The sequence below is a fragment of the Oncorhynchus mykiss genome, chromosome 20, assembly GCF_013265735.2.
Source record: "Oncorhynchus mykiss isolate Arlee chromosome 20, USDA_OmykA_1.1, whole genome shotgun sequence".
Lineage (NCBI taxonomy): Eukaryota > Metazoa > Chordata > Actinopteri > Salmoniformes > Salmonidae > Oncorhynchus > Oncorhynchus mykiss.
In genome coordinates this window covers 16,131,861-16,156,621 of record NC_048584.1, presented here as the reverse complement: position 1 = coordinate 16,156,621, position 24,761 = coordinate 16,131,861, and the positions used below count along the sequence as shown (strand labels likewise).

Genomic DNA, 24,761 nt, shown 5'->3' with positions numbered 1-24,761 from the left:
CACAACTGTCTTGGTGTGTGGACCATGATAATTCTTTACTGATGTGGAACTTGATGCTCAAGACCCGCTCCACTACAGCCCTGTCGATGTGGACGGGTGAGCTCTCGGTTGGTGTTTACTGCAGTCCATGATCAGTTCCTTTGTCTTGGTTTGGAACTGAAGTAAAAGAAACCTATAGCTTATGTCTCCTTGTACAATATATCAGCGTAGAGCCCTGGGTAACTTCAGGCAGACCTGATTCTGTCCAATCACACCAATCGAGATGTCCTGAAATACGCTCACTGATACACAATGGACAGTACAGACCTTTACAGAATATACAAAAGGGCCCAAGATGCTCACTGCATAGGTATGGAATTCAATAGTTTCCCTAACATAGAACACATTTTCATTGAATTATTAATACTTCCACTTGAAGGTCATTAATAATCACTTAAGAGACGGTGAAATATGAAAAAAAAAGGCTGTTACACAGATGGGATCGGTGCAGAAGAACGCTTTTTATTCCATTCATCTGACTGTATCAGGTGATTCAATTGTTCATTATTTCAAGGCTGGTTGACTCCGTAAAAGCTTCAGAAATACATGAATTATCTCCCTGGATAGAGAGACTTGAAGCCATTCAGCCTAAAAAAAATTAAAAAAAAGTGTTTGTCACGCTCGACCAGTGCCATAAACTGGACGAGAAAAAAAATAGTCTTGCCTCCTCAATGTAAAATCCACCGTGAAGGGACTGTTGAACTTATGGATGGTTCAAACTCTGCAGAGCAGCACAAACATCAAAAGATTAGTGAACATTGAAAAGAAAATCTATTCATTTCCTCACAAAAACAGGTGAAGTATTATGACGCTTATTTAATACACTTTCTAGTATGAAAAATGTGTGATTCATTCTGTAATTGACAATTGTTAACAGCGGTTGTTCAACCAAGGTCAACTTTACAAATGGATATTTTGTAATCCAAAGAGATTTAATGACTTTTACAACACCTACCATTTGAACCAGAATCCTTCCATTTCACTACTGTAATTTAACTTACACATTTTATTTTACAATTAAAAAGGCGAAATATAAAGCACTGACATTCTAAGAACAGAAAATAAATTAGGAAAATGTAAGCGGCCAAGGTCAGGAAATAGCATTTTTCAAAGTTTGGACTGACAATTTCATAAGGGGTGAAATACACCCGCACACATCCACAAACAAACACACAGCTCTGTCCGAAGTACTTCTAAGTATAAGGCCTGCAAGTCAACAAACTATTCTCGACTTCCATCTCCCAAGTTTCACAGAAGAGACAAGGTCAGAGGCAACCACAGTGATAAGAAGCTTGTTTAGCAGGTCTCCATACATCCAGGAAAAACATCAGTATCACCTCAACCAGATAATTCAACGAGGGCCGAATTCCTTGAGCAACATCGCCATCTGGTGTCAGCAAAAAGGGAAGACAGCTCCTCTAGTAAGTTCTAGTTGGACACTATGGCACACTGAAATCCCAAAAAAGGTCTAAAAATCTACATTCTCAATGTATATTCTCAAACCTAGTCTTGTAAATGTGGCACTCAAGCATTGTCAAGCTTGCTATTGGTCCGCTTATAGGCTACCCACTGAGGCATTTTAGATCATAGCCACTTTAAGGGAAAACACTATGCTCAACATTCAAATATCTACAATTTATGAATGTATTATGCATGTATTATTATCTCTCAGTTGTCACCTACAGTCCATGCAGTCTGAGCTCAGCCAAAATAGATGTCGAGTGCATTTAGAGGGACTCAGATGTCTGTGGACCTAGCCTCCCGATGGTGGAAAAAAACTTTGGCGGTACCTTTGAAGATGGAGGGTCTGTTTACCCAATAGGTTTCATTAAATTAAGCCTCCATTAGGCCTCTCTTCTGCTTGATCAAAGGCATCGCTAAGAGGCATGGCATTCTGCTTTCCCCGACTTAAACGCATCTCTTCTATCAAACAGTTTTTTTCTCCTTAGGTTTTTTTTGTCTGTGTGGGGGGGGGGGGGGGGGGGGGGGGGGGGTGTTGGTTGTGCCAGCATCCCCTTTGGCTGATGCAAGGCCCATCTGCAGGGGTCCTCTGGCTTTTAAGACCCCTTGTCTCTCTATTAACAAAATGAAGCTGTCAACCAGCAAACAAATTGCAAATGCACCTCGGGGATGTCCGTCTGATAACGTGTGCTCTTTTTTTTTTTTTTTTGCATCCGTCTGGAAAAATGGCCAGGTTATTGAGGTCAGGCTTTCCCCAGTCTGGCATAAAAGAACGGGGCTCAATCTGGCGCGCTGGTGGCGTGAACACTTCAAACCACAGGCGAATGAGAGGATGAGAGAGGGGGGTTAAGGGGGAAGACACCCTAGGGAGCCAGTAGTGGGAGAAGAGGTTGAGGCCTTTATTTCCAGGGGAAGCACAACAAAGACTGCTTTTTTTTTATGAAAAAGAGAGGAGATGGCCTTTTTTTCACAGGCTGGCACCCTTTAGAGCTGGGTGTCCTGTGCTTATCTGAAGTGGGAGCACCAGCTTTGGGAGAACTCATCAGCTTTAGCGGGAACTAGAAATGGAGCCTGAGTGAAAGTGAGATATCTTGCTACAAATGCATCCCCCCCCCAAAAAACTAACTTTTAGAACAGGGTTTCAAACAGGCTGGGGAGGACACAGCTCTCCAATAGTAAGTGCACAAAGTTGAAAAGCAATACTAAAAATGGGTTTGATCTAGTTTATCAACAATTATTAAAAACAGCACATAAATGACACAATGTTGCGCTGGGTGTAAGGCCACCCTTAAATCGGACTGTCAAACCAACGTTTACTTTTACTGTAGTATTGTTGTTTCACACACATCTTTTTTTGTGAGAAGGGCATGTGACTAGGCCTATATATTTTTGTGAGAAGGGTATGTGACTAGGCCTATATATTTTTGTGAGAAGGGCATGTGACTAGGCCTATATATTTTTGTGAGAGGGCATGTGACTAGGCCTATATATTAATGTGAGAAGGGTATGTGACTAGGCCTATATATTTTTGTGAGAAGGGTATGTGACTAGGCCTATATATTTTTTGTCTTAAGGGTATGTGACTAAGAACAATTTGGAATCCACTGACCTAGACTTACTCTCTTCTCCTTCACACTTAACGTATGAAAATGTTGGCTATAAGAAGGTGACAAAAAAGGGGTCTCCTCGCATCTAATAGCATGCGCTCAAAAGAGCATAACAGACAACAAAAAACTGTGAGGAATGCGAATTAGCCGTAATATCCGACACAGCAGGTGCTAATTGCTTGATAATTAACCACGGCTAGTGTCGAGAGAGAAGCTAAAGATTAATCATCAGCCAATTAAAATGCCCACGGCGAGGAAAGCGAGCCCTCTCAAAAGACTGGAGATCTCTTCTGTGATCTGAGAGCGACCAGACTTTCAGAAGCGGAGCAACAGATCACTAGCACCTGATATTTCTCAGTTTTGCGTGCTTGTTTGTTTAATACGTTGGATCGTGTTTGGTAGGTGCTTTTACCAAGAAGCAATTGATATCGCATACACCTCCTGTTCAGTTTCACTTTTGAAATCCACCTCTTGGAAAATGAAAGGCTAAATATCCTCACAAGTATCAAGGGGAACGATCCGGACAGAAGTTGCACAGTTAAATGAAACCACAAGGAGGCTGAGGGCGTTCGGAAGAACCGTACACAAAGCAACACAATCCCCAAATGTAAACCTGGGGATCTTAACCTTGATTTAGGGGGCCAAGAGGGCACCCTCATACAATACTTGCATCTAATGGGAGTAATGTCAGAAAGTAAAACAGGGAGCCTAAAATACGAGTTAAAGTTAAAACACTTGGCTCCTCATTAAAGGTTTCATATGCGTCGGGTGGGGTTCGAGACGGACAGGTTGCGGTTTATGAATTACTAACCAAGGCCATGTTCTGTAGCATCGACACAAGCTTGCTCTCTACGGATGATACTTGGGCTTTCAAAAACGGAGAGAGCAGAGAAAATAAGAAAAAAAAAGAGAAAAAAAAAGATCCACAGTGGACACGCCACTGACCTTCAGTTTCAGTCCGAGTGTGGTGTTTGTGAACGAGTGCGCGTGTGTCTGTTTGAGAAAGTGTGAGCGGTTGTGAGAAGGTGTAAGTATTCTCACAACTTGGCCTGTTTATAATGAATGTGCAAGTTCCTGAATTCACTTCCTGTACACACACACACACACACACACACAAACTATAAACTTCAATGAAATGTCTCAAATAGCCACCTGTCCCTTTTGATAGCCGGGCATCGGCACACATTTGAGCAAATAAACACCTGTTTCAAACAAACAACGGGTCTGAATGAACTGGTTTACGAGTGATCTTCAGTGAGTACTGTAAAGATTGCGCAGAAGAAGATAAAGGAGAGCAACATCATTTCCTTGGATGAGACGTTGTGGTTTGACATGGTCAGCTCAAGTACCAACAAGATCTCATGATCTCACTTTAGTATTCAACGTTTGTCTGGAGGGAAATTAGGCTTGGGCGGTATACCGGGTCATTTGGAAAAAAATCGACTGGATGGGTTTTCAAGACAGTCAATATGTTCAAAACTCTTTCTTTTAAGTTTTTCAACAAATTTTCATATTTTTTGCCACTTAAATGAATGCCTGCAGTCAACTTGAGCAATACATTAGGAGAGAAAGCAGATTGCGTTCTTAAATTCACCGGTGACAATATTTTAAATTGAGCAAAAATAGAAAACACAACATGCAACAATTTCAAAGATTTTACTGAGTGAGTTACAGTTCATATACGGAAATCAGTCAATTGAAATTAATTAATTAGGCCCTAATCAATGGATTGCACATGACACATTTCAGATATGCATCTGTTGGTCACAGATATATATATATATATATATATATATATATTTTTTTTTTTAAGTAGAAACGTGGATAAGAAAACCAGTCAGTATCTGGTGACCACCATGCTGCACAACATCTCCTTCACCTAGAGTTGATCAGGCTTTTGATTGTGGCGTGTGGCATGTTGTCCCACTTCCCTTCAATGGCTGTGCAAAGTTGCTGGATATTGGCGGGAACTGGAACACGCTGCCGATCCAGAGCATCCCAAACATGCTCAATGGGTGACATGTCTGGTGAGTATGCAGGCCATGGAAGAACTGGGACATTTTCAGAGTCCAGGAATTGTGCACAGATCCTTGTGACATGGTACCATGCATTATCATGCTGAAACATGAAGTGATGGTGGTGGATTAATGGCATGATAATGCGCCTCAGGATCTAGTCACGGTATCTCAGTGAATTCAAATTGCCATCAATAAAAATGCAAATTGTGTTTGTTGTCCTTAGCTTATGCCTTCCCATACCATAAATCCACCGCCACCATGGGGCACTCTGTTCACAACGTTGACATCAGCAAACTGCTCGCCCACACAACGCCATACTGCCAACTGCCCGGTACAGTTGAAACCGGGTTTCAGCCGTGAAGAGCAACCTTCTCCAGTGTGCCAGTGGACATCGAAGGTGAGCATTTGCCCACTGAAGCAGAAATGCAGTCAGATCAACACCCTGGTGAGGACGACAAGCACACAGATGAGCTTCCCTGAGACAGTTTGTACAGAAATTCTTCAGTTGTGCAAACCCACAGTTTCATCAGATGTAGTGGTCCTAGGATGGCATGGTTACACATGGTCAACAGTTGGACATACTACAATATTCTCAAAAACAACATTGGAGGCGGCTTATAATAGAGAAATGACCATTCAATTATCTGGCAACAGCTCTGTGGGACATTCCTGCAGTCAGCATGCCAATTGAATGCTTCCTCAAAACTTGACATCTGTGGCATTGTGTTGTGGGACAAAACTGCACATTTTAGAGTGGCCTTCTATTGTCCCCAGCACAACGTGCACTTGTGTCATGATCATGCTGTTTAGTCAGCTTCTTAATATGCTACACCTGTCAGGTGGATGGTTTGTCTTGGCATAGGAGAAATGCTTACGAACAGGGATATAAACACATTTGTGCACAACATTTGAGAGAAATAAGCTTTCTGGTATCCTTTATTTCAGCTCATTAAACATTGGAACAACACTTTACATGCATTTATATTTTTGCTCAGTGTACATTATGAAGCTTATCGTAGTTTCCCAGAACAGTTGAAACAGTCACGTGTTTATTCCTAAAAAGCATAATGGTAGAAAGCCGGAGCTTGTGAGTCCAGCTGTGCATTTGGTTTAACTTGCTAGTTAACTACCTAAGTGGTTGAATTAATAAGGAGATGGGGCATCATGATGATGATAGCTTTCTGACGTATTTGAGAAGTCAAATTGCTTTGGATGAGTTCTGTACAGCTGCCATCTTGATTTCCTTGCGTTCATTTTTTCTCCTCTCCGTTCTTGCCCGTCTGCTCCTCACCCCTATTCTCTGAGCAGAGCAAGCAGGAACATTGCCCTAGCAACTCCACACAGACGCAGCATGTACACATGCTGCTTCAGAGCCAGTTCTCTTCCTCCTTCAGACAGGCATGCGTCAAAACTGTTCATTTGCACGTCTCCCAAAAATGACATTTCGGTAGCCACTACCTATATTTGTAATGTCGTTTGCGCTCGTTAGCATATTTAGCTAGCAGATTATATTGAAACTCGCTATCAGGCAATAAATAGGCCAATATGGCAAAATTATTACAGTATGGAAAATTAAACACGGGGGTGATAGATGTGCAGAAGATGAGTGCGCAAGTATCGGTACTGGGGTGAGTCTTTGCAAGTCTGATCTGTGATGGATTTGTTATCATAAATGTTTATACTGGTCATTATAAACAGTGTAGTATATTGAACATTTTATTGAGTAAAAGCTGTGTACATTAAGGAAATAGACGCCTGGCTTAAATAGAATCCTGTCTCTAATATACGCTGGTTGTGTTCATTGATTGAAGCAAATAAAAACCTGGGATATTAATTGAAGTTTTATGGGTACATGATACAATTCGTCAAATTTCTGCCCTGCTATCGCTGCCCCGGTCAACTGTAGGTGCCGTTATTGTGAAGTGGAAACGTCTAGCAGCAACAATGGCTCAGCCGCGAAGTGGTTGGCCACACAAGCTCACAGAATGGGACCGCCGAGTGCTGAAGCACCTAGTGCATAAAAATTGTCTGTCCTTGGTTGAAACACTCACGACCGAGTTCAAACTGCCTCTGGAAGCAATATCAGCACAATAACTGTTAGTCGGGAGCTTCATGAACTGGGTTTCCATAGCCGAGCAGCCGCACACAAGCCTAAGATCACCATGCACAATGTCATTCTAGATGATTCTCTGCTTCCAACTTTGTGGCAACAGTTTGGGCAAGGCCCTTTCATGTTTCAGCGTGACAATGCCCCTGTGCACAAAGCGAGGTCCATAAAGAAATGGTTTGTCGAGATCGGTGTGGAAGAACTTGACTGGCATGCACAGAGCCCTGACCTCACCCCCATCGAACACTTTTGGGATTAATTGGAATGTCGACTGCGAGCCAGGCCTAATCGCCCAACATTAGTGCCCAACCTCACTAATGCTCTTGTGGCTGAATGAAAACAAGTCCCCACAGCAATATTCCAACATCTAGTGGAAATCCTTCCCAGAAGAGTGGAGGCTGTTACAGCAGCAAAGGGGGGACCAACTCTATATTAATGCCCATGATTTCGGGAATTTAAGGTGTCCACATACTTTTGGTCATGTAGTGCATCACTAACCCTATTCTACAGCTGGAGGGAAGACTAAACATGTAAGTTGGGATTTGCGTTATGGATCCCACAGGGCATTATGCACTCGTATAGACTGTGTGTGTATGCGTAGCTATATAGCAAGATGAATGAGGTATTACAGTAAGGTGGGGTACTCACAAAGTCTTTCTCCAGCTTTTCCATCTCCCCCTTGTAGCTCTTCAGTCTGCTCTGGTACATGCCTCTGCACTGGATGGGGATCTCACGCACCTCCAGATCCATCTGCTCCATCTAGGTCCAGCAATCAACTATTTATTTCACCATTTAAATGATTAAAACAGACATTATATTGGCTAAAATGGCTACAACAACGTAGATGTAAACAGTGTAATTATTCTATCATTATTCTGGAAATATGTCAAAACAAAATGTACAATACGAGACTTGTTTAACTGAACTTACCACACACACTACACTGTTGAGTATGTATATGTTTAGTATGTAGTGACTACACTGTGAATTAAATGAATTTATATTTATACACACACACACACGATGTAATGAAATTATACCAAAAATAGTGTTGTACAAGAGTCTTTTGATCAACATCAAGAGATTCTGAAGATTTAAAATAAAATCAACGCCTGTAAAACGTCTTAACATGAGGTACTTCAGCAGCCTTAAATTTAATCTGTTTCAGTATTGATTCGTTGAAACATTGACTGCTCCTCTTCGTGTCATTCATCAATGATGAAAAAAGTTATGACAGAAAGGCAGTTTGGCAAATAAATATGATACAATCCATTTGAAAACCCTTCATTTTAAATAGAGAGTACATTAGGAGGTACACGGAGACAAGACTTTCTGAGGTGGATTTGGAGAAGCCTAATCAAAATGACATAACAACACAACTACGTCTAGAAATTACACGTTAGTTCACTTCCTTCATATTTTTAAACATGACGTGAAGACTCCTTCCAAATAACTGCTTGAAATGTGTCACCGGTATGTCACTTAAAAGCGAATTATCATTAATGTGATCACGCCATTATCACGCCGAGCAGCCATCCGCCACGTGAAGTGCTTGTGTGTCAAGTCACCGTTAGGATTACACAGGTGTCATTGTCTGCGTTCGCCAGTGAAATTGTCTCGTTTCCTTTTCCAAATTCATTATTTAGAAAATGGGAAGAGCGGAAATTACTGATCAAAGACGTACCAATTCTCTGACTTCTTCAAGCTGTTTGTCGACATTTAGAACCAGCTGTGTCTTCTCCTCTGAAAGGGAAACAGTAGCAACATATTGATCAGTCGACAGAGGAGCAGTTCTTTATGACAACCCAACTCCCCCGCAACGGGGGGAGAGATAACAACACACACCAGAATGCATTTGAAGATATATTTACACATTCTCTCCACACGCCAATCCACATTAGATGTCTCTTGTTTATCCACGTGTAAAAGGCCTTTGTTGGCTTTTATAGAGGAGCAACGAGACACCTCTTGCCAACTCAAAAAAGAAAGGAGGTGTCAGCTTTACTAGGTTGCCAAATTTTCTAACTTTGAGTCCCACTAAGAATTACTCAAATTAATTACTAAAATGCTCCATGCTCACCTGGTGGCATCTATTGCACATCATTACTTGAAGCTCATTTGGCCTCAAGAGTTTAATGTGGAACCTTGTAAATTATTGTGTGATCTCAAAATTCTGGCTGAACTAATTCTGTTGTGTAGCAAATAGAGATGGGCATTAGACATAATTTCTATGTTCGAGTACATGCTACATAAAATCATTTTGATGACTCGCATGTTAGCGTGAAACAGGTCTGAAGACAGAAAAAGTTTGCTGAATGCTTTCAGTTTTTTCCAATTACTGGTTCTGATACACAACTGAAAACTAAATATTTCCACTGCATTTGACAAACTCCACAAACAAAATCTTAGTGTTTTACATTCGGTCAGTGCTTATAAAATGTAACCTGCTCAATAGTTGCATTTGTACATTTCGATCAATCTAATACAAATCTTGAATCGAGAACTCGCGCCCATCCACAACAGCAGCAGTTAAATATTCCTAATATTCTCCATTCCGGACATATATTTGCTTTTTCAAAAGTAAACTGATACTTTGATGGCCCAGAGTTGAAACCAACATCTAAGAAGTCAAGGATCATTATAAAGACCCGGGCCTGCTGTGGTAACAAAGTTTGTTAAATAGGCTAGACCTAAATTGGCCATATTTTCAATAATTGAAAAGTGGAGCCCAGACTTCCAAAGAACTTCCAGCTCAAAAGCAATCCACAAGGCTAGCCTATCAGTGATGGAACATAAGTGTGAAAACCAAGTGAAGATCAAAAAAAAATGTTTGCCCTATGGGTCTGCACTGCCCTTTGCTAGTCATCAAATCCATTTTTAAAACCTATGTACAACCTCACAGCCTACACAAGTAAACAGCCAGAGGCGATTCTCCACAAGATAAGGTATAGACCACGCCAGGCACTGTACATGGCAAAAAGGAGCCTGAAATATACATGGCAATTTACTATGAGTACCGCAGACCGACGGGCGGACAAGTAGTTTTGGAAAATGCAGCAGCAAAGCAAAAAAAAAGTTGGAGCTCGGAGAGCCTCTTCATCTCTGCTCAATATTTAATCGCTAGTGACTGACAGGCCTTCAGCTTTCCATAAACACTCTTAAGGGAGAACAAAAAAAAAACATTTATGTTTAATGGAACTAGACCTTGCATTACATTGTATTGTATTCTTATTCAAAACTCAATCCCAAGTTTTTCCAGACAGAAACGAAGCAAAACAAAAACACATCATCCATTTGATTCTCGCGTGAATGCTGAAGGCTTGGCCAAGACACCGTCAAGGACGTTTCTTAGCATGCCACAACCATTATCAGTAATTGTACATATGTGACATCCAGCAGCGGCAACAAAAGGTCTTTGTCAAAACTATTGTCGACATATGAAACGGAGGGCTGTCAGCCAATGGGCACAATTCAGGCACTTGAGGGGGAGAAAAATAAATGAGAAATGTCTTCATGAGTAGGAATGGAATTGAAATTCAAGTGCAAACTGTTCTGGTAGGAGAAGAGGACACAGAACAATTACCACTGGGTATGATGGGCTTCCGCCTTTGTTCGTATTTGTATAGGCTTATTTTAACACGCGCCACATAGGGTGGTGGGAAACATGGCGACATTACACTGTGAAAGATGCATTGTTTCTGCCAAGAAGCCAATTCAAAACATTGACCATTCAAATCAGATGTAAATTCCCATCAGCTAGAGCATAGCAAAATAAACAAGCAATAGACCCTCGAAGAATATGAGCTAAGGAAAGGAAAACGTTCAGTGGGTGAACCTGTGCCCCGTGAATAGGTAGACAGCCTTTGGTTTGCAAACAAAGTGTTCACTTAACAATTAGACCAGAACAGGTACATTTACAGTCATGGTACACAATTTTAGGCTCTCAAGTCTCTCTATTGGTTTCAGTTAGCCAAGAGGGAATTCCAAAAAAGGTGAAATTATTTAAAAAACAGGGACTGTGACAGAAAAGTTTGCAATATAAGTAGATTGCACATTTTTTGCCACATGCTTCGTTAACGTTTGTAGACTAACAATGAGATGCTTACAGGCCCTTTCCAAAGTCCACCTGTGTGCAATGTAACTAATTATGTGACTTCTGAAGGTAATTTGTTGCACCAGATCTTATTTAGGGGCTTCATAGCAAAGGGAGTGAATACATATGCACGCATCACTTTTCCATTGTTATTTACATTTTTAAATAAAAAATAAAAAATCTTCACCAATTTGGATTATTTTGTTTATGTCCATAACATAAAATGTATTTAAATTACAGGTTGTAATGGAACAAAATAGGAAAAATGCCAAGAGGGTGAATACTTTTGGAAGGCACTGTATATTATCCATGTCCTTGTTCCACCACGACTCCTAGAAACATAGAATTTAACAGTTCTTCAGGTCCCGTTGACAGGGTAGTTTGGAACAGAGCTTGTCCAGTTTGTTCATTAGGAACTATGTTCGCCAACAGAACAGGAGGTACAGGCAGTTTATTTGCTCACAAACGTAGTCTCGTCAGGATGCCAGCTCGGCTGCCTCTCTTGCACCGCCGCTTCCTCTTCGAGTACATGGGATTAGGGTCAGGCCCAGAGTAAGCAGAACTTCCAGAGCAATTATGTCAAAGAAATTGTCCGTAAAGCTCCGAGACAGGATTGTGTTGAGGCACAGATCTGGCCACCCGGTCAAACTGAGCAATCGGGGAGAAGGGCCTTGGTCAGGGAGGTGAACAAGAACTCCTGACAGAGCTCCAGATTTCTTCTGTGGAGACGGGAGAACCTTCCAGAAAGACAACCATCTCTACAGCACTTCACCAATTATGACTTTATGGTAGAGTGGCCAGACGGACACAAAGTTCATAGAGATCTTTGATGAAGTCCTGAGCGCTCTGGAGCAGGTTCTCAGACTGGGGCAAAGGTTCACCTTCCAACAGGACAACAACCCTAGGCGCACAGCCAAGCAAGAGTGGCTTCGGGACAAGTCTCAATGTCCTTGAGAGGCCTAGCCAGAGCCCAGTCTAGAAGCCAATCGAACATATCTGGAGAGACCTGAAAATAGCTGTGCAGCAACGCTCCCCATCCAACCTAATTGAGAGGATCTGCAGAGAATAATGGGAGAAATTCCCCAAATCCAGGCGCACCAAGCTTGTAACGTCATATCCAAAAAGACTTGAGGCTGTAATCTCTACCAAAGGTGCTTCAAAAGTACTGAGTAAAGGGTCTGAAAACATATGTAAATTTTATATTTCAGTTATTTTTTAATACATTTTCAAAAATGTCTAAAAACCCGTTTTTGCTTTGTCATTATGGGGTGTGTAGATTGATGAGGGGAAAATGTTTCAGAATAACACTAACGTAACAAAAAGTTAAGGGGTCCGAATAGTTTCCGAATGCACCGTACGTACAAAAGATCAGAATAAAATACAAAAAAAACACAAAATAGCTGCTATCCACTGCAGCGCCACCTTTACTCATGCATAACTGTATTGATTAGGGCTGTGACGGTCATGGATCTTTGGATGTTCACCCCGGTCACTGTAATAAGCATCCGATTAGCAAAGAAAAACTCCTCTGCTGACTGCATGTGCTGCCATTGAAATAGAATGAATAGAATGGGCGTCCCCATTAAAGTCAATGACGGCATAATGGGTGGACTGGCGGAAATTGAGGGTGTACCTATAAAAGGGTTACCAGATAACTCTAAAATTTCCTGGGGCTCGTTTGCTTGTTTCAGCAAGGAGCAAACAATTTTAATCACGTTGTTGAGAGTCCACGTTCGGGCAGAAACGGACTCAACCGCATGAATGACAGGCCGTCCCGTCTTCAGTCAGCTGTTTGTACCACACCAAAAAAATAAAATACAACTTTTTGGGGAAAACTTTCCAACAGTTCTTTTATTTTCATGGCAGTCTTCATCCAAACTATCGGTTACCCGGTTATACGGTAATTGTGCCACCCCTAGCATTGATACCAAATGTCCTCTTCTTAGACCCATTCCCCTTCAGTTGAGTCACCCTCGCTTTTCTTGTAAGGAAAGGTGCCCATCACTGGCAGAGGGACAAGCAGTCTAGCGAGGTGTACATGGACCTTGGTATAATTAGTCATCCTCTGAAGAATAGTCTAATCAGCTATCTGCAACAGAAGTAAGACAATTGCACAAGGAGAGTTAAGCTAGGCCAGGCCTATATCATGTTTATCTGTTTAGCTACAGTGAGCATTCACAATTTGGGCTCATAATAAAGAACTGCAGCAGGTCATCTGATGCAACCCTCTATCAAACCCCTTCTTGGTCAAATAGCCCTTACACAGCCTGGAGGTGTGTTGGGCCATTGTCCTGTCAAAAAACAAATGATAGTGGACCTATGCGCAAACCAGATGGGATGGTGTATCAGATGGTGTAGCAGAATGCGGTGGTAGCCATGCTGGTTGAGTATGCCTTGAATTCAAAATAAATCACTGGCAGTGTCACCACCAATGCACCACTAACGCACCCCCACACCATCAGACCTCCTCAAATGTGTTTATTTAACTAGGCAAGTCAGTTAAGAATAAATTCGTATTTACATTGACTCGGTACTGCACTCTGTACTGCACTCTTGCACTGAGATGCAGTGTCCTAGACTACTGCGCCACTCAGGAGCCCAAAATGCTTCACGGTGGGAACTACACATGCAGAGATCATCAATTCACCTACTCTGCGTCTCACAAAAAAACATGGCGGTTGGAACCAAACATCTGAACCAAAGGACAGATTTCCACCGGTCTAAATGTCCATTGCTCGGGTTTCTTGGCCCAAACAAGTCTCTTATTATTGGTGTCCTTTAGTAGTGGTTTCTTCACAGCAATTCAACCATGAAGGCTTGATTCACACAGTCTCCTCTGAACAGCTGATGTTGAGATGTGTGTTACTTGAACTCTGAAGCATTTATTTGGGCTGAAATTTCTGAGGATGGTAACTAATGAACTTATCCTTATCCTCTAAAAAGGGTCTTCCTTTCCTGTGTGGTCCTCATGAGAGCCAATTTCATCATAGCACTGATGGTTTTTGCAACTGCACTTTCAAAGTTCTTGAAATGTTCCACATTGACTGACCTTCATGTCTTAAAGTAATGATGGACTTTCGTTTCTCTTTGCTTTATTTGAGCTGTGGTTGCCCTAATATGAACTTTGTATTTTACCAAATAGGGCTATCTTCTGTATACCAACACCACCTTGTCACAACCCAACTGATTGTCTCAAATTCATTAAGGAAAGAAATTCCACAAATTAACAACCACACCTGTTAATTGAAAAGCATTCCTGGTGACAACATCATGAAGCTGGTTGAGAGAATGCCAAGTGTGTGAAAAGCTGTCAAGGCAAAGGGTGGCTACTTTGAAGATTCTCAAAAATATTTTGATTTGTTTAACACTATTGTGGTTACTAAATGTGTTATTTCATAGTTAGTGGGTCTTCACTATTATTCTAAAATGTAGAAAATAGTAAATATAAAGAAAAAACCTAGAATGAGTAGGTGTGTCCAAACTTTTGACTGGTACTGTAGGTCCTGACCATTCAGATGCTGTGCTGACAAGTACAACGTAGTTGTTAAAGTTTAGATATGTTCCTGAAGGGAGATTGAATCCTGGTGCAATGTCCATAGGTTGTCCTGCTTTTAGGATTGGCAGTTACTAGGATAGTTAGCAAGCTAGCTGGATAGGTAACGTCCTTATTTCACTAACACAAAGTGAATATAATGACATTTGCGTAAAATACGTGTCATGTGAAACTAACTAACTAACTAACTAGCTACATTATAGCAAATATATTTATAACTAAACCCTGTCTGAGATGACAGCTTGAAAGCTAGCTAGCTAGCTACTATAGTCAAACCAGTAAATAGAGCTTAACGTGACTTACTTCCACCTAATTTGGGAATCCTTCCAATTTTGTTTGTTATTTCTGCTGTCAGGGTTCCAAAGTCCTGTTCGTAGGCTTCAAAGTCTGAAGACATTTTGACGTTTGAGTGTGAAAGAGGTGTCTACTTGGCTGAAAGTTAGCTGAAGATGAAGCAAAACAACGCTTTCTGCGAATGCGAGCCGTCACTTCCGTGTTGGGTTACAACACATTTTACCCGGTAAGAAAACAGCAACTGTTAATTAATTGGTTCTTCCAATGTGGACTGTCGAAACTTTCACTCTGCGGGGATAGAAAAAAAACATACTCGTATTTAGAAATTAAAGACATCGTATTAGCTACAGTTTATGAATTAAACATTTATTTACAGCTTTATCACATTGAAATAAAATAAAACATTTGTTTTTAAGAGGACATAGCACATTTTTAAAGAATAAAGAATGTTGCTACAATTTTAAATAGACATACACATTTATAATATTTACTAATCCCACATTTTGTTTAAAAAATATAAAAAGATGTTACACATTATCCATACCTACCCAAATAATGTCCTATTCCAATAAGCAACACCAGAGGGAGCTGTGCGTCTTGTGAAATACCACGTCCCCTCAATTTTGCAACGTCATCTCTCTGCGACTTGTATCTGCAACCACCACGAACGATGTAAAGTTGCCTTTTTAAGCTACTTCAATCATTTATTTAACGAATATATATTATGTTGTTGTTATAGGGAACTTAGTTTGATTCGAGTGTATATTTCACCTATCTGTGTTGAATTAGCTAAATAGAATGTAGCTAGCTAAAACTAGCTGTATGGGCAAGTCAGCATTGAAAAACACGTCTTGAGATATGAAGACATCAAATTAGTGTAAATTAGTTGGCTAACAGTTTTTGGTAAACTTTCCAAATGTCGATTTAATAAAATACGCTAGACAGGGTGGGATCTTTTTGTGTCGGTAAAAATGAAGTATGCGACAAATGTAGGGGACACACTTCTATGCGCAAATATTGATGTAATAACTTTTATATCGAAGTAAACTTGTATCTCGATGACATGCTGTGCAGTCCTCCCACGGCATTAGTTTTTTTTCTGCCGGGGGAGATTATGTGCATTAGCACAAATAACCACATCTGTAATTTAATTCCAGTCCGAATTGACAATGTCAGTCATTTTAGAGGCAAGTGTGCTGTTTAGCTCACAGCTGCAGGCTTGGGCATTTAGGATTTATTCTACTACGGATCGCTAAAATAAAGATTATGATCACACTTCCTCAATTCAAATATTATGGCGACACCATACCAAAGATGGTTTAACATTTTGGGAGCCAAGATCGAGTTATCAGTGTAGCCTGGACATCTTCAGGCATAAAATAAACACATCCAGTCTTCCGTTATAACGGTCAATTTATTTAGGAAAGAAGAATTGTTACAGGGGGGTAGTTTGGGGGAAAAAACGAATTTCGTCCAAATCACCTCACAAAATATGGATATTCTGGGGTAATAATTACATAACCAACTTTCTCTCTGTAGGTTATTATTGATGCTCCTTGACAATAAATATTGAGGATCTTGTTCTGGTGACATGCTCATCTTTGCTTGGCTGCTGTTGACAAATAATCGTATCATGTAGGCCAGGGATCTCCAACCCGGTTCCTGGAGAGAGCTAACCTCCTGGAGAGAGCTCCAACCCCAGTTGTAAACTCACCTGTTTCACCTTATCAACCAGTTAGCAGATCATTTGTATTTGTCAAACGGCAGCCAAGCATCGATGATCATGTCAGCAGAATAAGACCCTCAATATTTATTGGAAAGGAGCATCAGCTTGCACTTTCACCACCCTCTGAATTTCATCATAATTTATGTAATCTGAAGCCTAGTAAACTGCATGCTTTCCCTGACAAGATGTAGTGGGAGGACCACACATCTTGTGACTTCAAGTTTACTTCGATGTGATGGTTATATCAATATTTGTGCATAAAAGCGTTTCCACCTACATTTCTCACATAATTCAATTTACCAACACAAAAAGAGCCCACTTGTATAGTGTATTTTGTTTTGTTGACATTTGGAAAGTTTGAAATCTGTTTCCATTAGGCCTGTCTTGACATTTTTTTTATCCAATGTACTTCACTCACATAAAAAGGTTGGATGTAAGCCTGGTTAGTGTTAATGACAAATCATTATTCTACAGGACGCTTTCTCCAGTCCGGAGAAAGGAGCACATGAAAGACGAGGCCAAAGAGCGAGTGAAGGTAGAAATAGGGTCCCACAAAGGAAGGAGCTGACGGGGCAGGGAGAAGGAGAAGGGACGCAAAGGACGTAGCTCCACTGGGAGCAGCAGGTTAGACACAATTTGAGTGACCGCTCCTTTCCCATCTCTCAGCCACAACGCACCTCTGCTGAATCAGACCACTTATCTCAGCATCTCTTATCTCTGCTTTCTGATCTGTCCCCACAGTAAGGCCCTCTCCCTGTCAGAACGTAACTCTGGCTCCAGTTCTCCCAGCGGCTCCAGTTCCTCCTCTGCCTCGAGCCGCTCCAGGTCTTCCAGCTCCCGATCCTCCAGCTCCTCAGGGTCACCCAACCTCATTCGCCGCCACAACAACAACCACCAATGGTCACTGTCCAAGTATGTGTGAACCGTAATGCAGTGGTCCAGCCCTTAGTTAAAGTCCGTGCAGGCTAAATACTTTCAATTCACCTAATGGTTTAACATTCAAGAACTTCATTAGTTGAATTCAGTATGTTAGTGCTGGGCTGTCAAAAAAACGAATCCAGAGACTGAAGGAGAGGGATCGTTGAGCTTGGAAGTGTGACCTTTTTTGGGGAGTGGAGGAATAAAGAGTAAGAGCTCTTCCATTTGTCCTGTAGATCCAAGGAGAGGCGTAGGAGGAGCCCCAGCCCCTGACCCACCAAGGTGTACCTGGGCCGCCTCAGAAACGTAATCAAGGTGAGTAAAGATGACTGCTCAGTCTCCAAGTGTATGTGCACATCAATGGGATTCAATATAGCCTATTTTTAGTGTCACGCTGCAGACTGTGTTTTGAAGGCATTGGAGGTTTCAGGGAGTAGGGAGCAATATCTCTAGAGGTTGGGTTTTGACTAAAGTCTCTTCTCTTTTCAGGGACACATCCAGGAGATCTTCGGCACATATGGCAAGATCAAAATGATTGACATGCCTGTGGACAGGCTCCACCCACAACTGTTGAAAGGTTACACCTACATGGAGTTTGAGATGGTCGTTGAGGCCGAGAAGGGTCTCAAACACATGGATGGAGGTTGGTGGAGACCAATGGTTCTGAGTCTACATGCAGTTAGCATCTATAGTTTGAATGCATTGTAATACTACTCTGTTGGACTCTGTCAATAACCTATCCTCAGAGTTTTTACTTTACTCAAACTATTAGAACATCATCAAAAACAATCTGGTTTCCTCCATACCGTTATTTTTCATCTGTGATGTCTGCAGGTCAGATTGATGGACAGGAGATCATAGCCCCCGCCCCCCTCACAGGATGCCTCCACAATGTGGCGACGCACCCCATCCCGCATAAGGAGAAGGTCAGTCTCCAATAGTGTTAACGTCTTTGCGTGTGTGTTCTGTCAGTCACTAATGAGGTTTCACAGTACATTTCTGTAATTACATACAGTACCAGTCAAAAGTTGACACACCTACTCATTAAAGGGGTTTTCTTTTCTACATTGTAGAATAATAGTGAAGACATTAAAACTATGAAATAACACATATGGAAACATGTAGTAACCAACAAAAAAAAAGTTAAACAAATCAGAATACATTTTAAATCCTTCAAAGTAGCCACCCTTTGCCTTGATGACAGCTTTGCACACTCTTGGCATTCCCTCAAACAGCTTCAACTGGAATGCTTTTCCAACAGTCTTGAAGGAGTTCCCACATATGCTGAGCACTTGTTAGCTGCTTTTCCTTCACTCTGCGGTCCAACTCATCCCTAACCATCTCAATTGGGTTGAGGTCGAGTTATTGTGGAGGCCAGGTCATCTGATGCAGCACTCATCACTCTCCTTCTTGGTCAAAAAGCCCTTACATAGCCTGGATGTGTGTTGGGTCAATGTCCTGTTGAAAAACAAATTATAGTCCCACTATGTGCAAACCTGATAGGATGGCGTATCGCTGCACAATTCTAAATAAATCAGACCGTGTCACCAGCAAAGCACCTCTTCCATGCTTCACGGTAGGAAATACACATGCAGAGATCATCCGTTCACTTTCTCACAATTACACAGAGGTTGGAACCAAAAACTCAGCAAACCAAAGGACAGATTTCCACCGGTCTAATGTCCATTGCTTGTGTTTCTTGGTCTCTTGGTTGTGTTTCTTGGTCTCTTCTTCTTATTGGTGTCCATTAGTAGTGGTTTCTTTGCAGCAATTCTACCATGAAGGCCTGATTCACGTAGTCTCCTCTGAACAGTTGATGTTGAGATGCGTTTGTTACTTGAACTCTGAAACATTTATTTGGGCTGCAATTTGAGGCTGGTAACTCTAATGAACTTATTCTGTGCAGCAGAGGTAACTCTGGGTCTTCCTTTTCTGTGGTGGTCCTCATGAGAGCCAGTTTCATCATAGCGCTTGATGGTTTTTGCGACTGCACTTGAAGAAACTTTCAAAGTTCTTGAAATTTTCCACATTGACTGACCTTCATGTCTTAAAGTAATGATGGACTGTCATTTCTCTTTACTTATTTGAGCTGTTCTTGCCATAATATGGTCTTGGGTCTTTTACCAAGTAGGGCTATATTCTGTATACCATCCCTACCTTGTCACAACAACTGATTAACTTTTAACAAGGCCCACCTGTTAATTGAAATAAATTCCAGGTGACTACCTCATGAAGCTGGTTAAGAGAATCCAAAGACTGTGCAAAGCTGTCATCAAGGCAAAGGGTGGCTAAAGGATCTAAAATATATTCTGATTTGTTTGTACAAATTTTGGGGGGTTATTTTTTTCCCCCTTATTTACTATTGTAAGAAAATCCGGAGTCTTATGTCTTACATCTGTATCCTGATATTAGATTGATATTTTTAATATCTTTTTTTCTCTTGTGCATCCCTGATTACAGAATGAATGGCAGTTGACCATGTATCCCCTCAAGTGTGAAGATAAAGACCATTTGTCAGTCCCCTGGCAAATAAGTCTCCTGACCTTTTGTTTACAACCCCCTCTGTGCCTCTTAAGGTCTCGGTCACCACGGAGACGCTCTCCGGTTCGCCGCAGAACTCGCTTGCGCTCCCCCGGTTGCAGACGCCACAGCTCACGCCAGCTCGAACTCCTCCAGGTAGAGCTGCCTGGAACCCTTGACCTCACAGCTCCCCTCCTCCCTCATTTTCCATTTCTTTACTGGAAAAGTTTGTATCTAAAGTTCTACCCAGCTTCCTATCCGTGTGTCCTTCCCTCTAATGATCACTGACCTCACAGGAAAAAACAATTGAGACAGCCTTTCTCTCACCATAGTATATTTTTATTGGTCTGTAAGCATAATAATAGTTGCTAGGATCAATTTGAGGCAAGCTAGCACTGTCAAGAGGAGTGAAATGACCCCCCCCATCCTCAAGCCATTGTGATTTGTCCTAAAGAGCTAAATGGTGGTTGACAGAATTCTAATTTTTGTGGAACTTTTATAGTTTTGTACATTGAGTGTTTTTTGTTTTCATATGCAACTATTAAAACTGTTTTTAGTTTGAGGCCAGCTTGACATGTGCTGCCTGATTTGTATTTGTCTTGACAATAAAACGAATGAGTCTCGGAAACAATTTATGACTGGGTTTCCGTCAGACTCATTCACACCACCATACTACAACATTCCATAGTACCTTGAGTGGTTAGTAAGGCCCTTTGATGAAACGTAGTAAAGCATGTATTCAAAATGTTTCCTTACTCATAATGCATACTTATTCATAATGCGTAGGCTAGCTAGACTGGGGGACGATATTGTGTACCGTGTGGACACAAGTTTGAAACATACCACTTTGAGAACCGAGAAGCCACCTCAAATCATTTGTCAAGATTCCAAAACGCAAAACAAAGCATGGTTCATTTACCCAAAAATATTTATATACACACACACAACGCTTGAAACACTGCCCCCAATATATTACATTGTAATTTTATATACAAGATGTGGACGAGAGAAGCTATCGTCGTGTCTAATATCACTCAAGCATGACAGCATCCATCTGTGTAGGAAGGAAAGTTTAGGGTTTAGCCTCCTTGTTCTCCTGGCTGGGTTTGTCCATCAGGTCTTTGAACCCTAGCTTCTCCAGAGGTTCCTTGGCCATCAGCTGACTTAAATAGCAGAGAATAGTTTCACATTGGTGATCAGAGAAGTCAAGTTCTAGTCAATGGTGTGTGTGTGTGTATACCTAGTCATCTCATTCTCAACAGGAAAGAAGTAGCAGCTAAAAGAACAGTCAATACTCACTTATCCATCCGGCATTCAAGGTAGTCTTTGGACTGTACTCGACACATGGAGTTATCATAGCTGTTGTCTTTCAAACACTTCATGAATTTCTCTTTGAATGCTTTACACTCTCCTGCAATGACAAACAGCAGATGCAATGGTGCATTGCCTTTCAATCACTAAACAACTACAGGGGAAAGCTAAAGCAGTTTAACTGTCATTCATTCCCGTATGCCTGTTATTTCACAGATCGCATACATCGGAGGTCAAACATATCTTTCCTATACAGCTGGAAACTACAGGAGCATTGCACGTCACAGCTATTGCTGGAACTAACGAGTCAGTCACTCATAAGGAGTGGTTTATTTTTCTTACCGAAATGATCCAGAGGGAAGGATCCTTTGTCTGGAGCACGGGGCCGAAAAGACTTACTGCTAAAGTTCATTGCGGTCGACATGATTGCTTTTTGTTAGAGACGTATCAAAAATAAAAACACAAGACCTTCGCGATTATTTCAAGCAATAGCGCAGTTCAGTCGCAGCACAGTTATGACGTAGACAAACGTTCTGAGCTAGACGTGAATAATCAACCCATAGATTACATCGATTACGTTTTCGACCATGGAGATCCTACTCAATTACTTGAGGGGCTAAGTCATAAACCTTCAAAGTTCCAGAATGGAAGGAAATTCCAGCCATATTGGTCAGGTGTGTTCGTAAATTTAATATTGAGTGTTCAAGTGTGCTCTGGGCATTTGTAAAATCAGAGCATTTTCACATTGGCCATTTGTAAATTCAGCGAGTTTCACTCTCAGAGCACACACTGGACGCTCTGACTGAGGAGTATGGTTGATCCAAGTTCTGACCTCACAATGTCAGTCAAGCACCCAAGCAAACTGGCTAACCTTGGCTAGCTACTTCCAGGCACAAATGAGAGAACACCTCACTCTGACCATTTTACTCACCCTTGCAGAGCTGGTTAGGCAGTTTGTTATCCAGATAGTTGGTGACTGTAATGGTGCTTCTGGCAACAATTTAATTATGTTTTTATTATGTTATCAACACGGGTGTTGAACGTTCGTAAATTCTTCAGATATTCTGCGCTCTGGCACACTTGACGAGAGTGCTCTGAAAACGGAGCAGATGGCCAGAGTGAATTTACGAACGCACCCCCAAACAAGTCGAATTGGAATGAATGGCAGTAAAGGCGTTCAGAGCACACACTGGACGCTCTGGCTGAGGAGTAAGGGTTGATCCAAGCGTTCTGACCAACGGCAGTCAAGCACCCAAGCTAACTGGGCTATCTTTCTAACTACTTCCAGATACAAATGAGAGGATACCTCACTGACCATTTTACTTGACCTAGCAGAGTTGGTTATGCTGTTTTCATGTTATCCAGAGAGTTGGTGACTGGAACTGTGTTGCTGGCAACAATTTAATTACGCATTTTTTCAGACGTTTACTTGCACCGGCAATATTCAACTGGTGTTGACCATTCGTAAATTCATCAGTTATTCTTTACTCTGGCACACTCACATGAAAGTTCTCTGAAATCGGAGGAGATTTACGAACGCACCCAATTTCTTATCACAGCACTGGCAAACCATGGTTGACCACCTACCTCCCTGACCAAAATGGCTGCCCTTTAGCACATAAGAGTGTTAAAACCTTCTAGTATTCCAATTTCTAAATCGATGTTTTCGACAATCTACTAACTTTTAAAGGGACAGAAAAAAGTGGAAGTAAAGGCAACTACAAATACATATTATTTGCCAGTGAAATGTATGGACAGTGCACATTTTGTACAAAATAATATAGTCCTTATAAAAACGTTCACAATATGTTGGCTGTCAGTGTCAGAAAGAAAGAATTAGGCTACACAGGTAGTAAAAAAACAAGTAATGATCATCATACCACTGGAGGTCTCACTGCGACTGCAGACACATGAGTTGGAGGAGAATGAGGGGATGACACAGACTTCAGATAATGCAGTCAGCAAGACTTCGTAATAGAGCTGTAGTTTACAAGATAGAGACTTGTCAAACCTTCAAATCATCTCATCCAAGCGGATTTCTAATAGGCTTTTCATTAGCTTTTTTTGTTCAAAACCAGGAGAATTTTTTGTTCAGTATTTCGAGTAGTCTACAAGGTCACAATTGCATTTTTGCTTTATCCCAGTGAACGTGCTTTGTATTGAAGTCTTTCGGATTGGGTGGAGATCAAACGGCGATGGAGTCGGAGAGGAATAAACGGCTCTTGCAAGATGTCCTGGCCAGACCTGGAAACGATGTATGTGCAGACTGCGGCAATGCAGGTAGGAAACGAACGGTTGATAAAATAGAAGCGCCAAATCGTTTATGGTCCCTAATCATGCATGTGTGCGACGCGCGTGTCATAGCCTAGTGTAGAATGCACCTGCCAGTTAAAATAAAACAGTATAGGCTATTTAAGGTTATTGTTGTTGTGACAGCTTGTCAGTCAGTGCTATTCCTATCTGCGATTCAACCAATAATTGCCTTTTGACATTGTTCTGGAATGTCAAAATACAATTATTGGTTAAATCGGAGTCCTTATCTAATGAATGTCTCTATTTTATGCAATGTCATTATTTCTAGTGCACTTTAAAGTCAATAGTTGTGGAAACAGGAAATAATGTGAATTGCGTTTGTTAGACACACCTTAAAGCCAGTGCATAAGCATTGGCAGCCAGCGCCTACTGAGGAGCATTGCTGGACTATGGGACCTTGTAGGGCTGTAGGGTATAGGGAAAACTGCCAAATGTATTGAGACATGCAGACCTTGTAAAAACAAAACAACAAAAAAACATTCCTATACTTTCCTGAATACCTTTCATAATGTATGCCGTTGTCTGTCACTCGAACCTACACTGTCATTCTGACAGACAATAAAATTAGTGGTTAAACCAGTGGCGTCAGTTCAGCTAAATTTAGGGTATGGCAAAACTCAAATTATACTTGGAGAAAAATACATTTAAAAAATGAGCCCAGCCACTGCTCAACCTCATCATAAATTGACTGATTTACTTGTGGAATGGCGCGTACCTGTACAGTGCAACATGAAATATATGCATAATAAACGCTATCAATTCACAAGCCCGACTTCAAATGCCGACATCAATGTGGAAGTA

At 41.3% G+C, this 24,761-nt stretch overlaps 4 protein-coding genes across 11 annotated transcripts in view; 2 read left to right on the top strand and 2 right to left on the bottom strand.

Moving 5' to 3' along the window:
* The window catches only part of LOC110499058 (vesicle transport through interaction with t-SNAREs homolog 1A), a 165,792-nt gene extending 150,007 nt beyond the window's left edge, over positions 1–15,785 (bottom strand). The window contains exons 1-4 of one of the 4 annotated variants that reach the window (XM_036955889.1): positions 15,721–15,785; positions 15,182–15,460; positions 8,917–8,975; positions 7,881–7,991 (exon numbers count right to left, since the gene is read on the bottom strand). In XM_036955889.1, the coding sequence (XP_036811784.1) occupies positions 7,881–7,991; positions 8,917–8,975; positions 15,182–15,275 (264 nt within the window). In that variant the 5' untranslated portion in view covers positions 15,276–15,460; positions 15,721–15,785. The remainder of the gene's footprint in view (positions 1–7,880; positions 7,992–8,916; positions 8,976–15,181; positions 15,461–15,720) is intronic. The other 3 variants (XM_036955887.1, XM_036955888.1, XM_036955890.1) reach the window with 3 other exon arrangements.
* Positions 15,786–15,805: 20 nt separating this feature from the next.
* Positions 15,806–21,270, top strand: LOC110499056 (RNA-binding protein with serine-rich domain 1). Of its 4 annotated transcripts, none has more exons than XR_005037933.1 (7): positions 15,806–15,844; positions 17,373–17,522; positions 17,640–17,810; positions 18,053–18,131; positions 18,306–18,459; positions 18,651–18,742; positions 20,393–21,270. XR_005037933.1 is itself a non-coding variant. In XM_021575890.2 (6 exons), the coding sequence occupies exons 4-6, from the start codon at positions 18,348–18,350 to the stop codon at positions 20,513–20,515; spliced, it is 327 nt and encodes a 108-aa protein (XP_021431565.2). In that variant the 5' UTR covers positions 15,815–15,844; positions 17,640–17,810; positions 18,053–18,131; positions 18,306–18,347; the 3' UTR covers positions 20,516–21,270. The 4 variants fall into 4 exon arrangements, 1 of the variants encoding a protein (XP_021431565.2); XR_005037935.1 differs by having other exon boundaries at positions 20,277–20,399; XR_005037934.1 differs by lacking the exon at positions 15,806–15,844 and adding an exon at positions 15,869–16,049.
* LOC110499057 (cytochrome c oxidase assembly protein COX19) lies at positions 20,658–22,177 on the bottom strand. Its single transcript, XM_021575892.2, has 3 exons — positions 21,990–22,177; positions 21,636–21,747; positions 20,658–21,499 (listed from the first exon to the last, which is right to left on the bottom strand). Exons 1-3 carry the CDS (start codon positions 22,069–22,071, stop codon positions 21,409–21,411), a joined length of 285 nt encoding a protein of 94 aa, XP_021431567.2. The 5' UTR covers positions 22,072–22,177; the 3' UTR covers positions 20,658–21,408.
* A 1,350-nt stretch (positions 22,178–23,527) lies between these two features.
* LOC110499054 (arf-GAP with dual PH domain-containing protein 1) overlaps positions 23,528–24,761 on the top strand; it is a 41,281-nt gene continuing 40,047 nt past the window's right edge. For both annotated transcript variants that reach the window (XM_021575889.2, XM_021575888.2), the window contains exon 1: positions 23,528–23,927. In XM_021575889.2, the coding sequence (XP_021431564.1) occupies positions 23,843–23,927 (85 nt within the window). In that variant the 5' untranslated portion in view covers positions 23,528–23,842. The remainder of the gene's footprint in view (positions 23,928–24,761) is intronic.

Excerpts from the sequence above, each read along its gene's own strand:
- LOC110499056 (XM_021575890.2), top strand. The coding sequence starts at position 18,348 with ATGATTGACATGCCTGTGGACAGGCTCCACCCACAACTGTTGAAAGGT. Across the intron at positions 18,460-18,650 it reads TCTCAAACACATGGATGGAG|GTCAGATTGATGGACAGGAG; the intron begins GTTGGTGGAGAC and ends TGATGTCTGCAG. Across the intron at positions 18,743-20,392 it reads CCATCCCGCATAAGGAGAAG|GTCTCGGTCACCACGGAGAC; the intron begins GTCAGTCTCCAA and ends GTGCCTCTTAAG.
- LOC110499057 (XM_021575892.2), bottom strand. The coding sequence starts at position 22,071 with ATGTCGACCGCAATGAACTTTAGCAGTAAGTCTTTTCGGCCCCGTGCT. Across the intron at positions 21,748-21,989 it reads CTTCCCTCTGGATCATTTCG|GAGAGTGTAAAGCATTCAAA; the intron begins GTAAGAAAAATA and ends TTGTCATTGCAG. Across the intron at positions 21,500-21,635 it reads CTTGAATGCCGGATGGATAA|TCAGCTGATGGCCAAGGAAC; the intron begins GTGAGTATTGAC and ends CTGCTATTTAAG.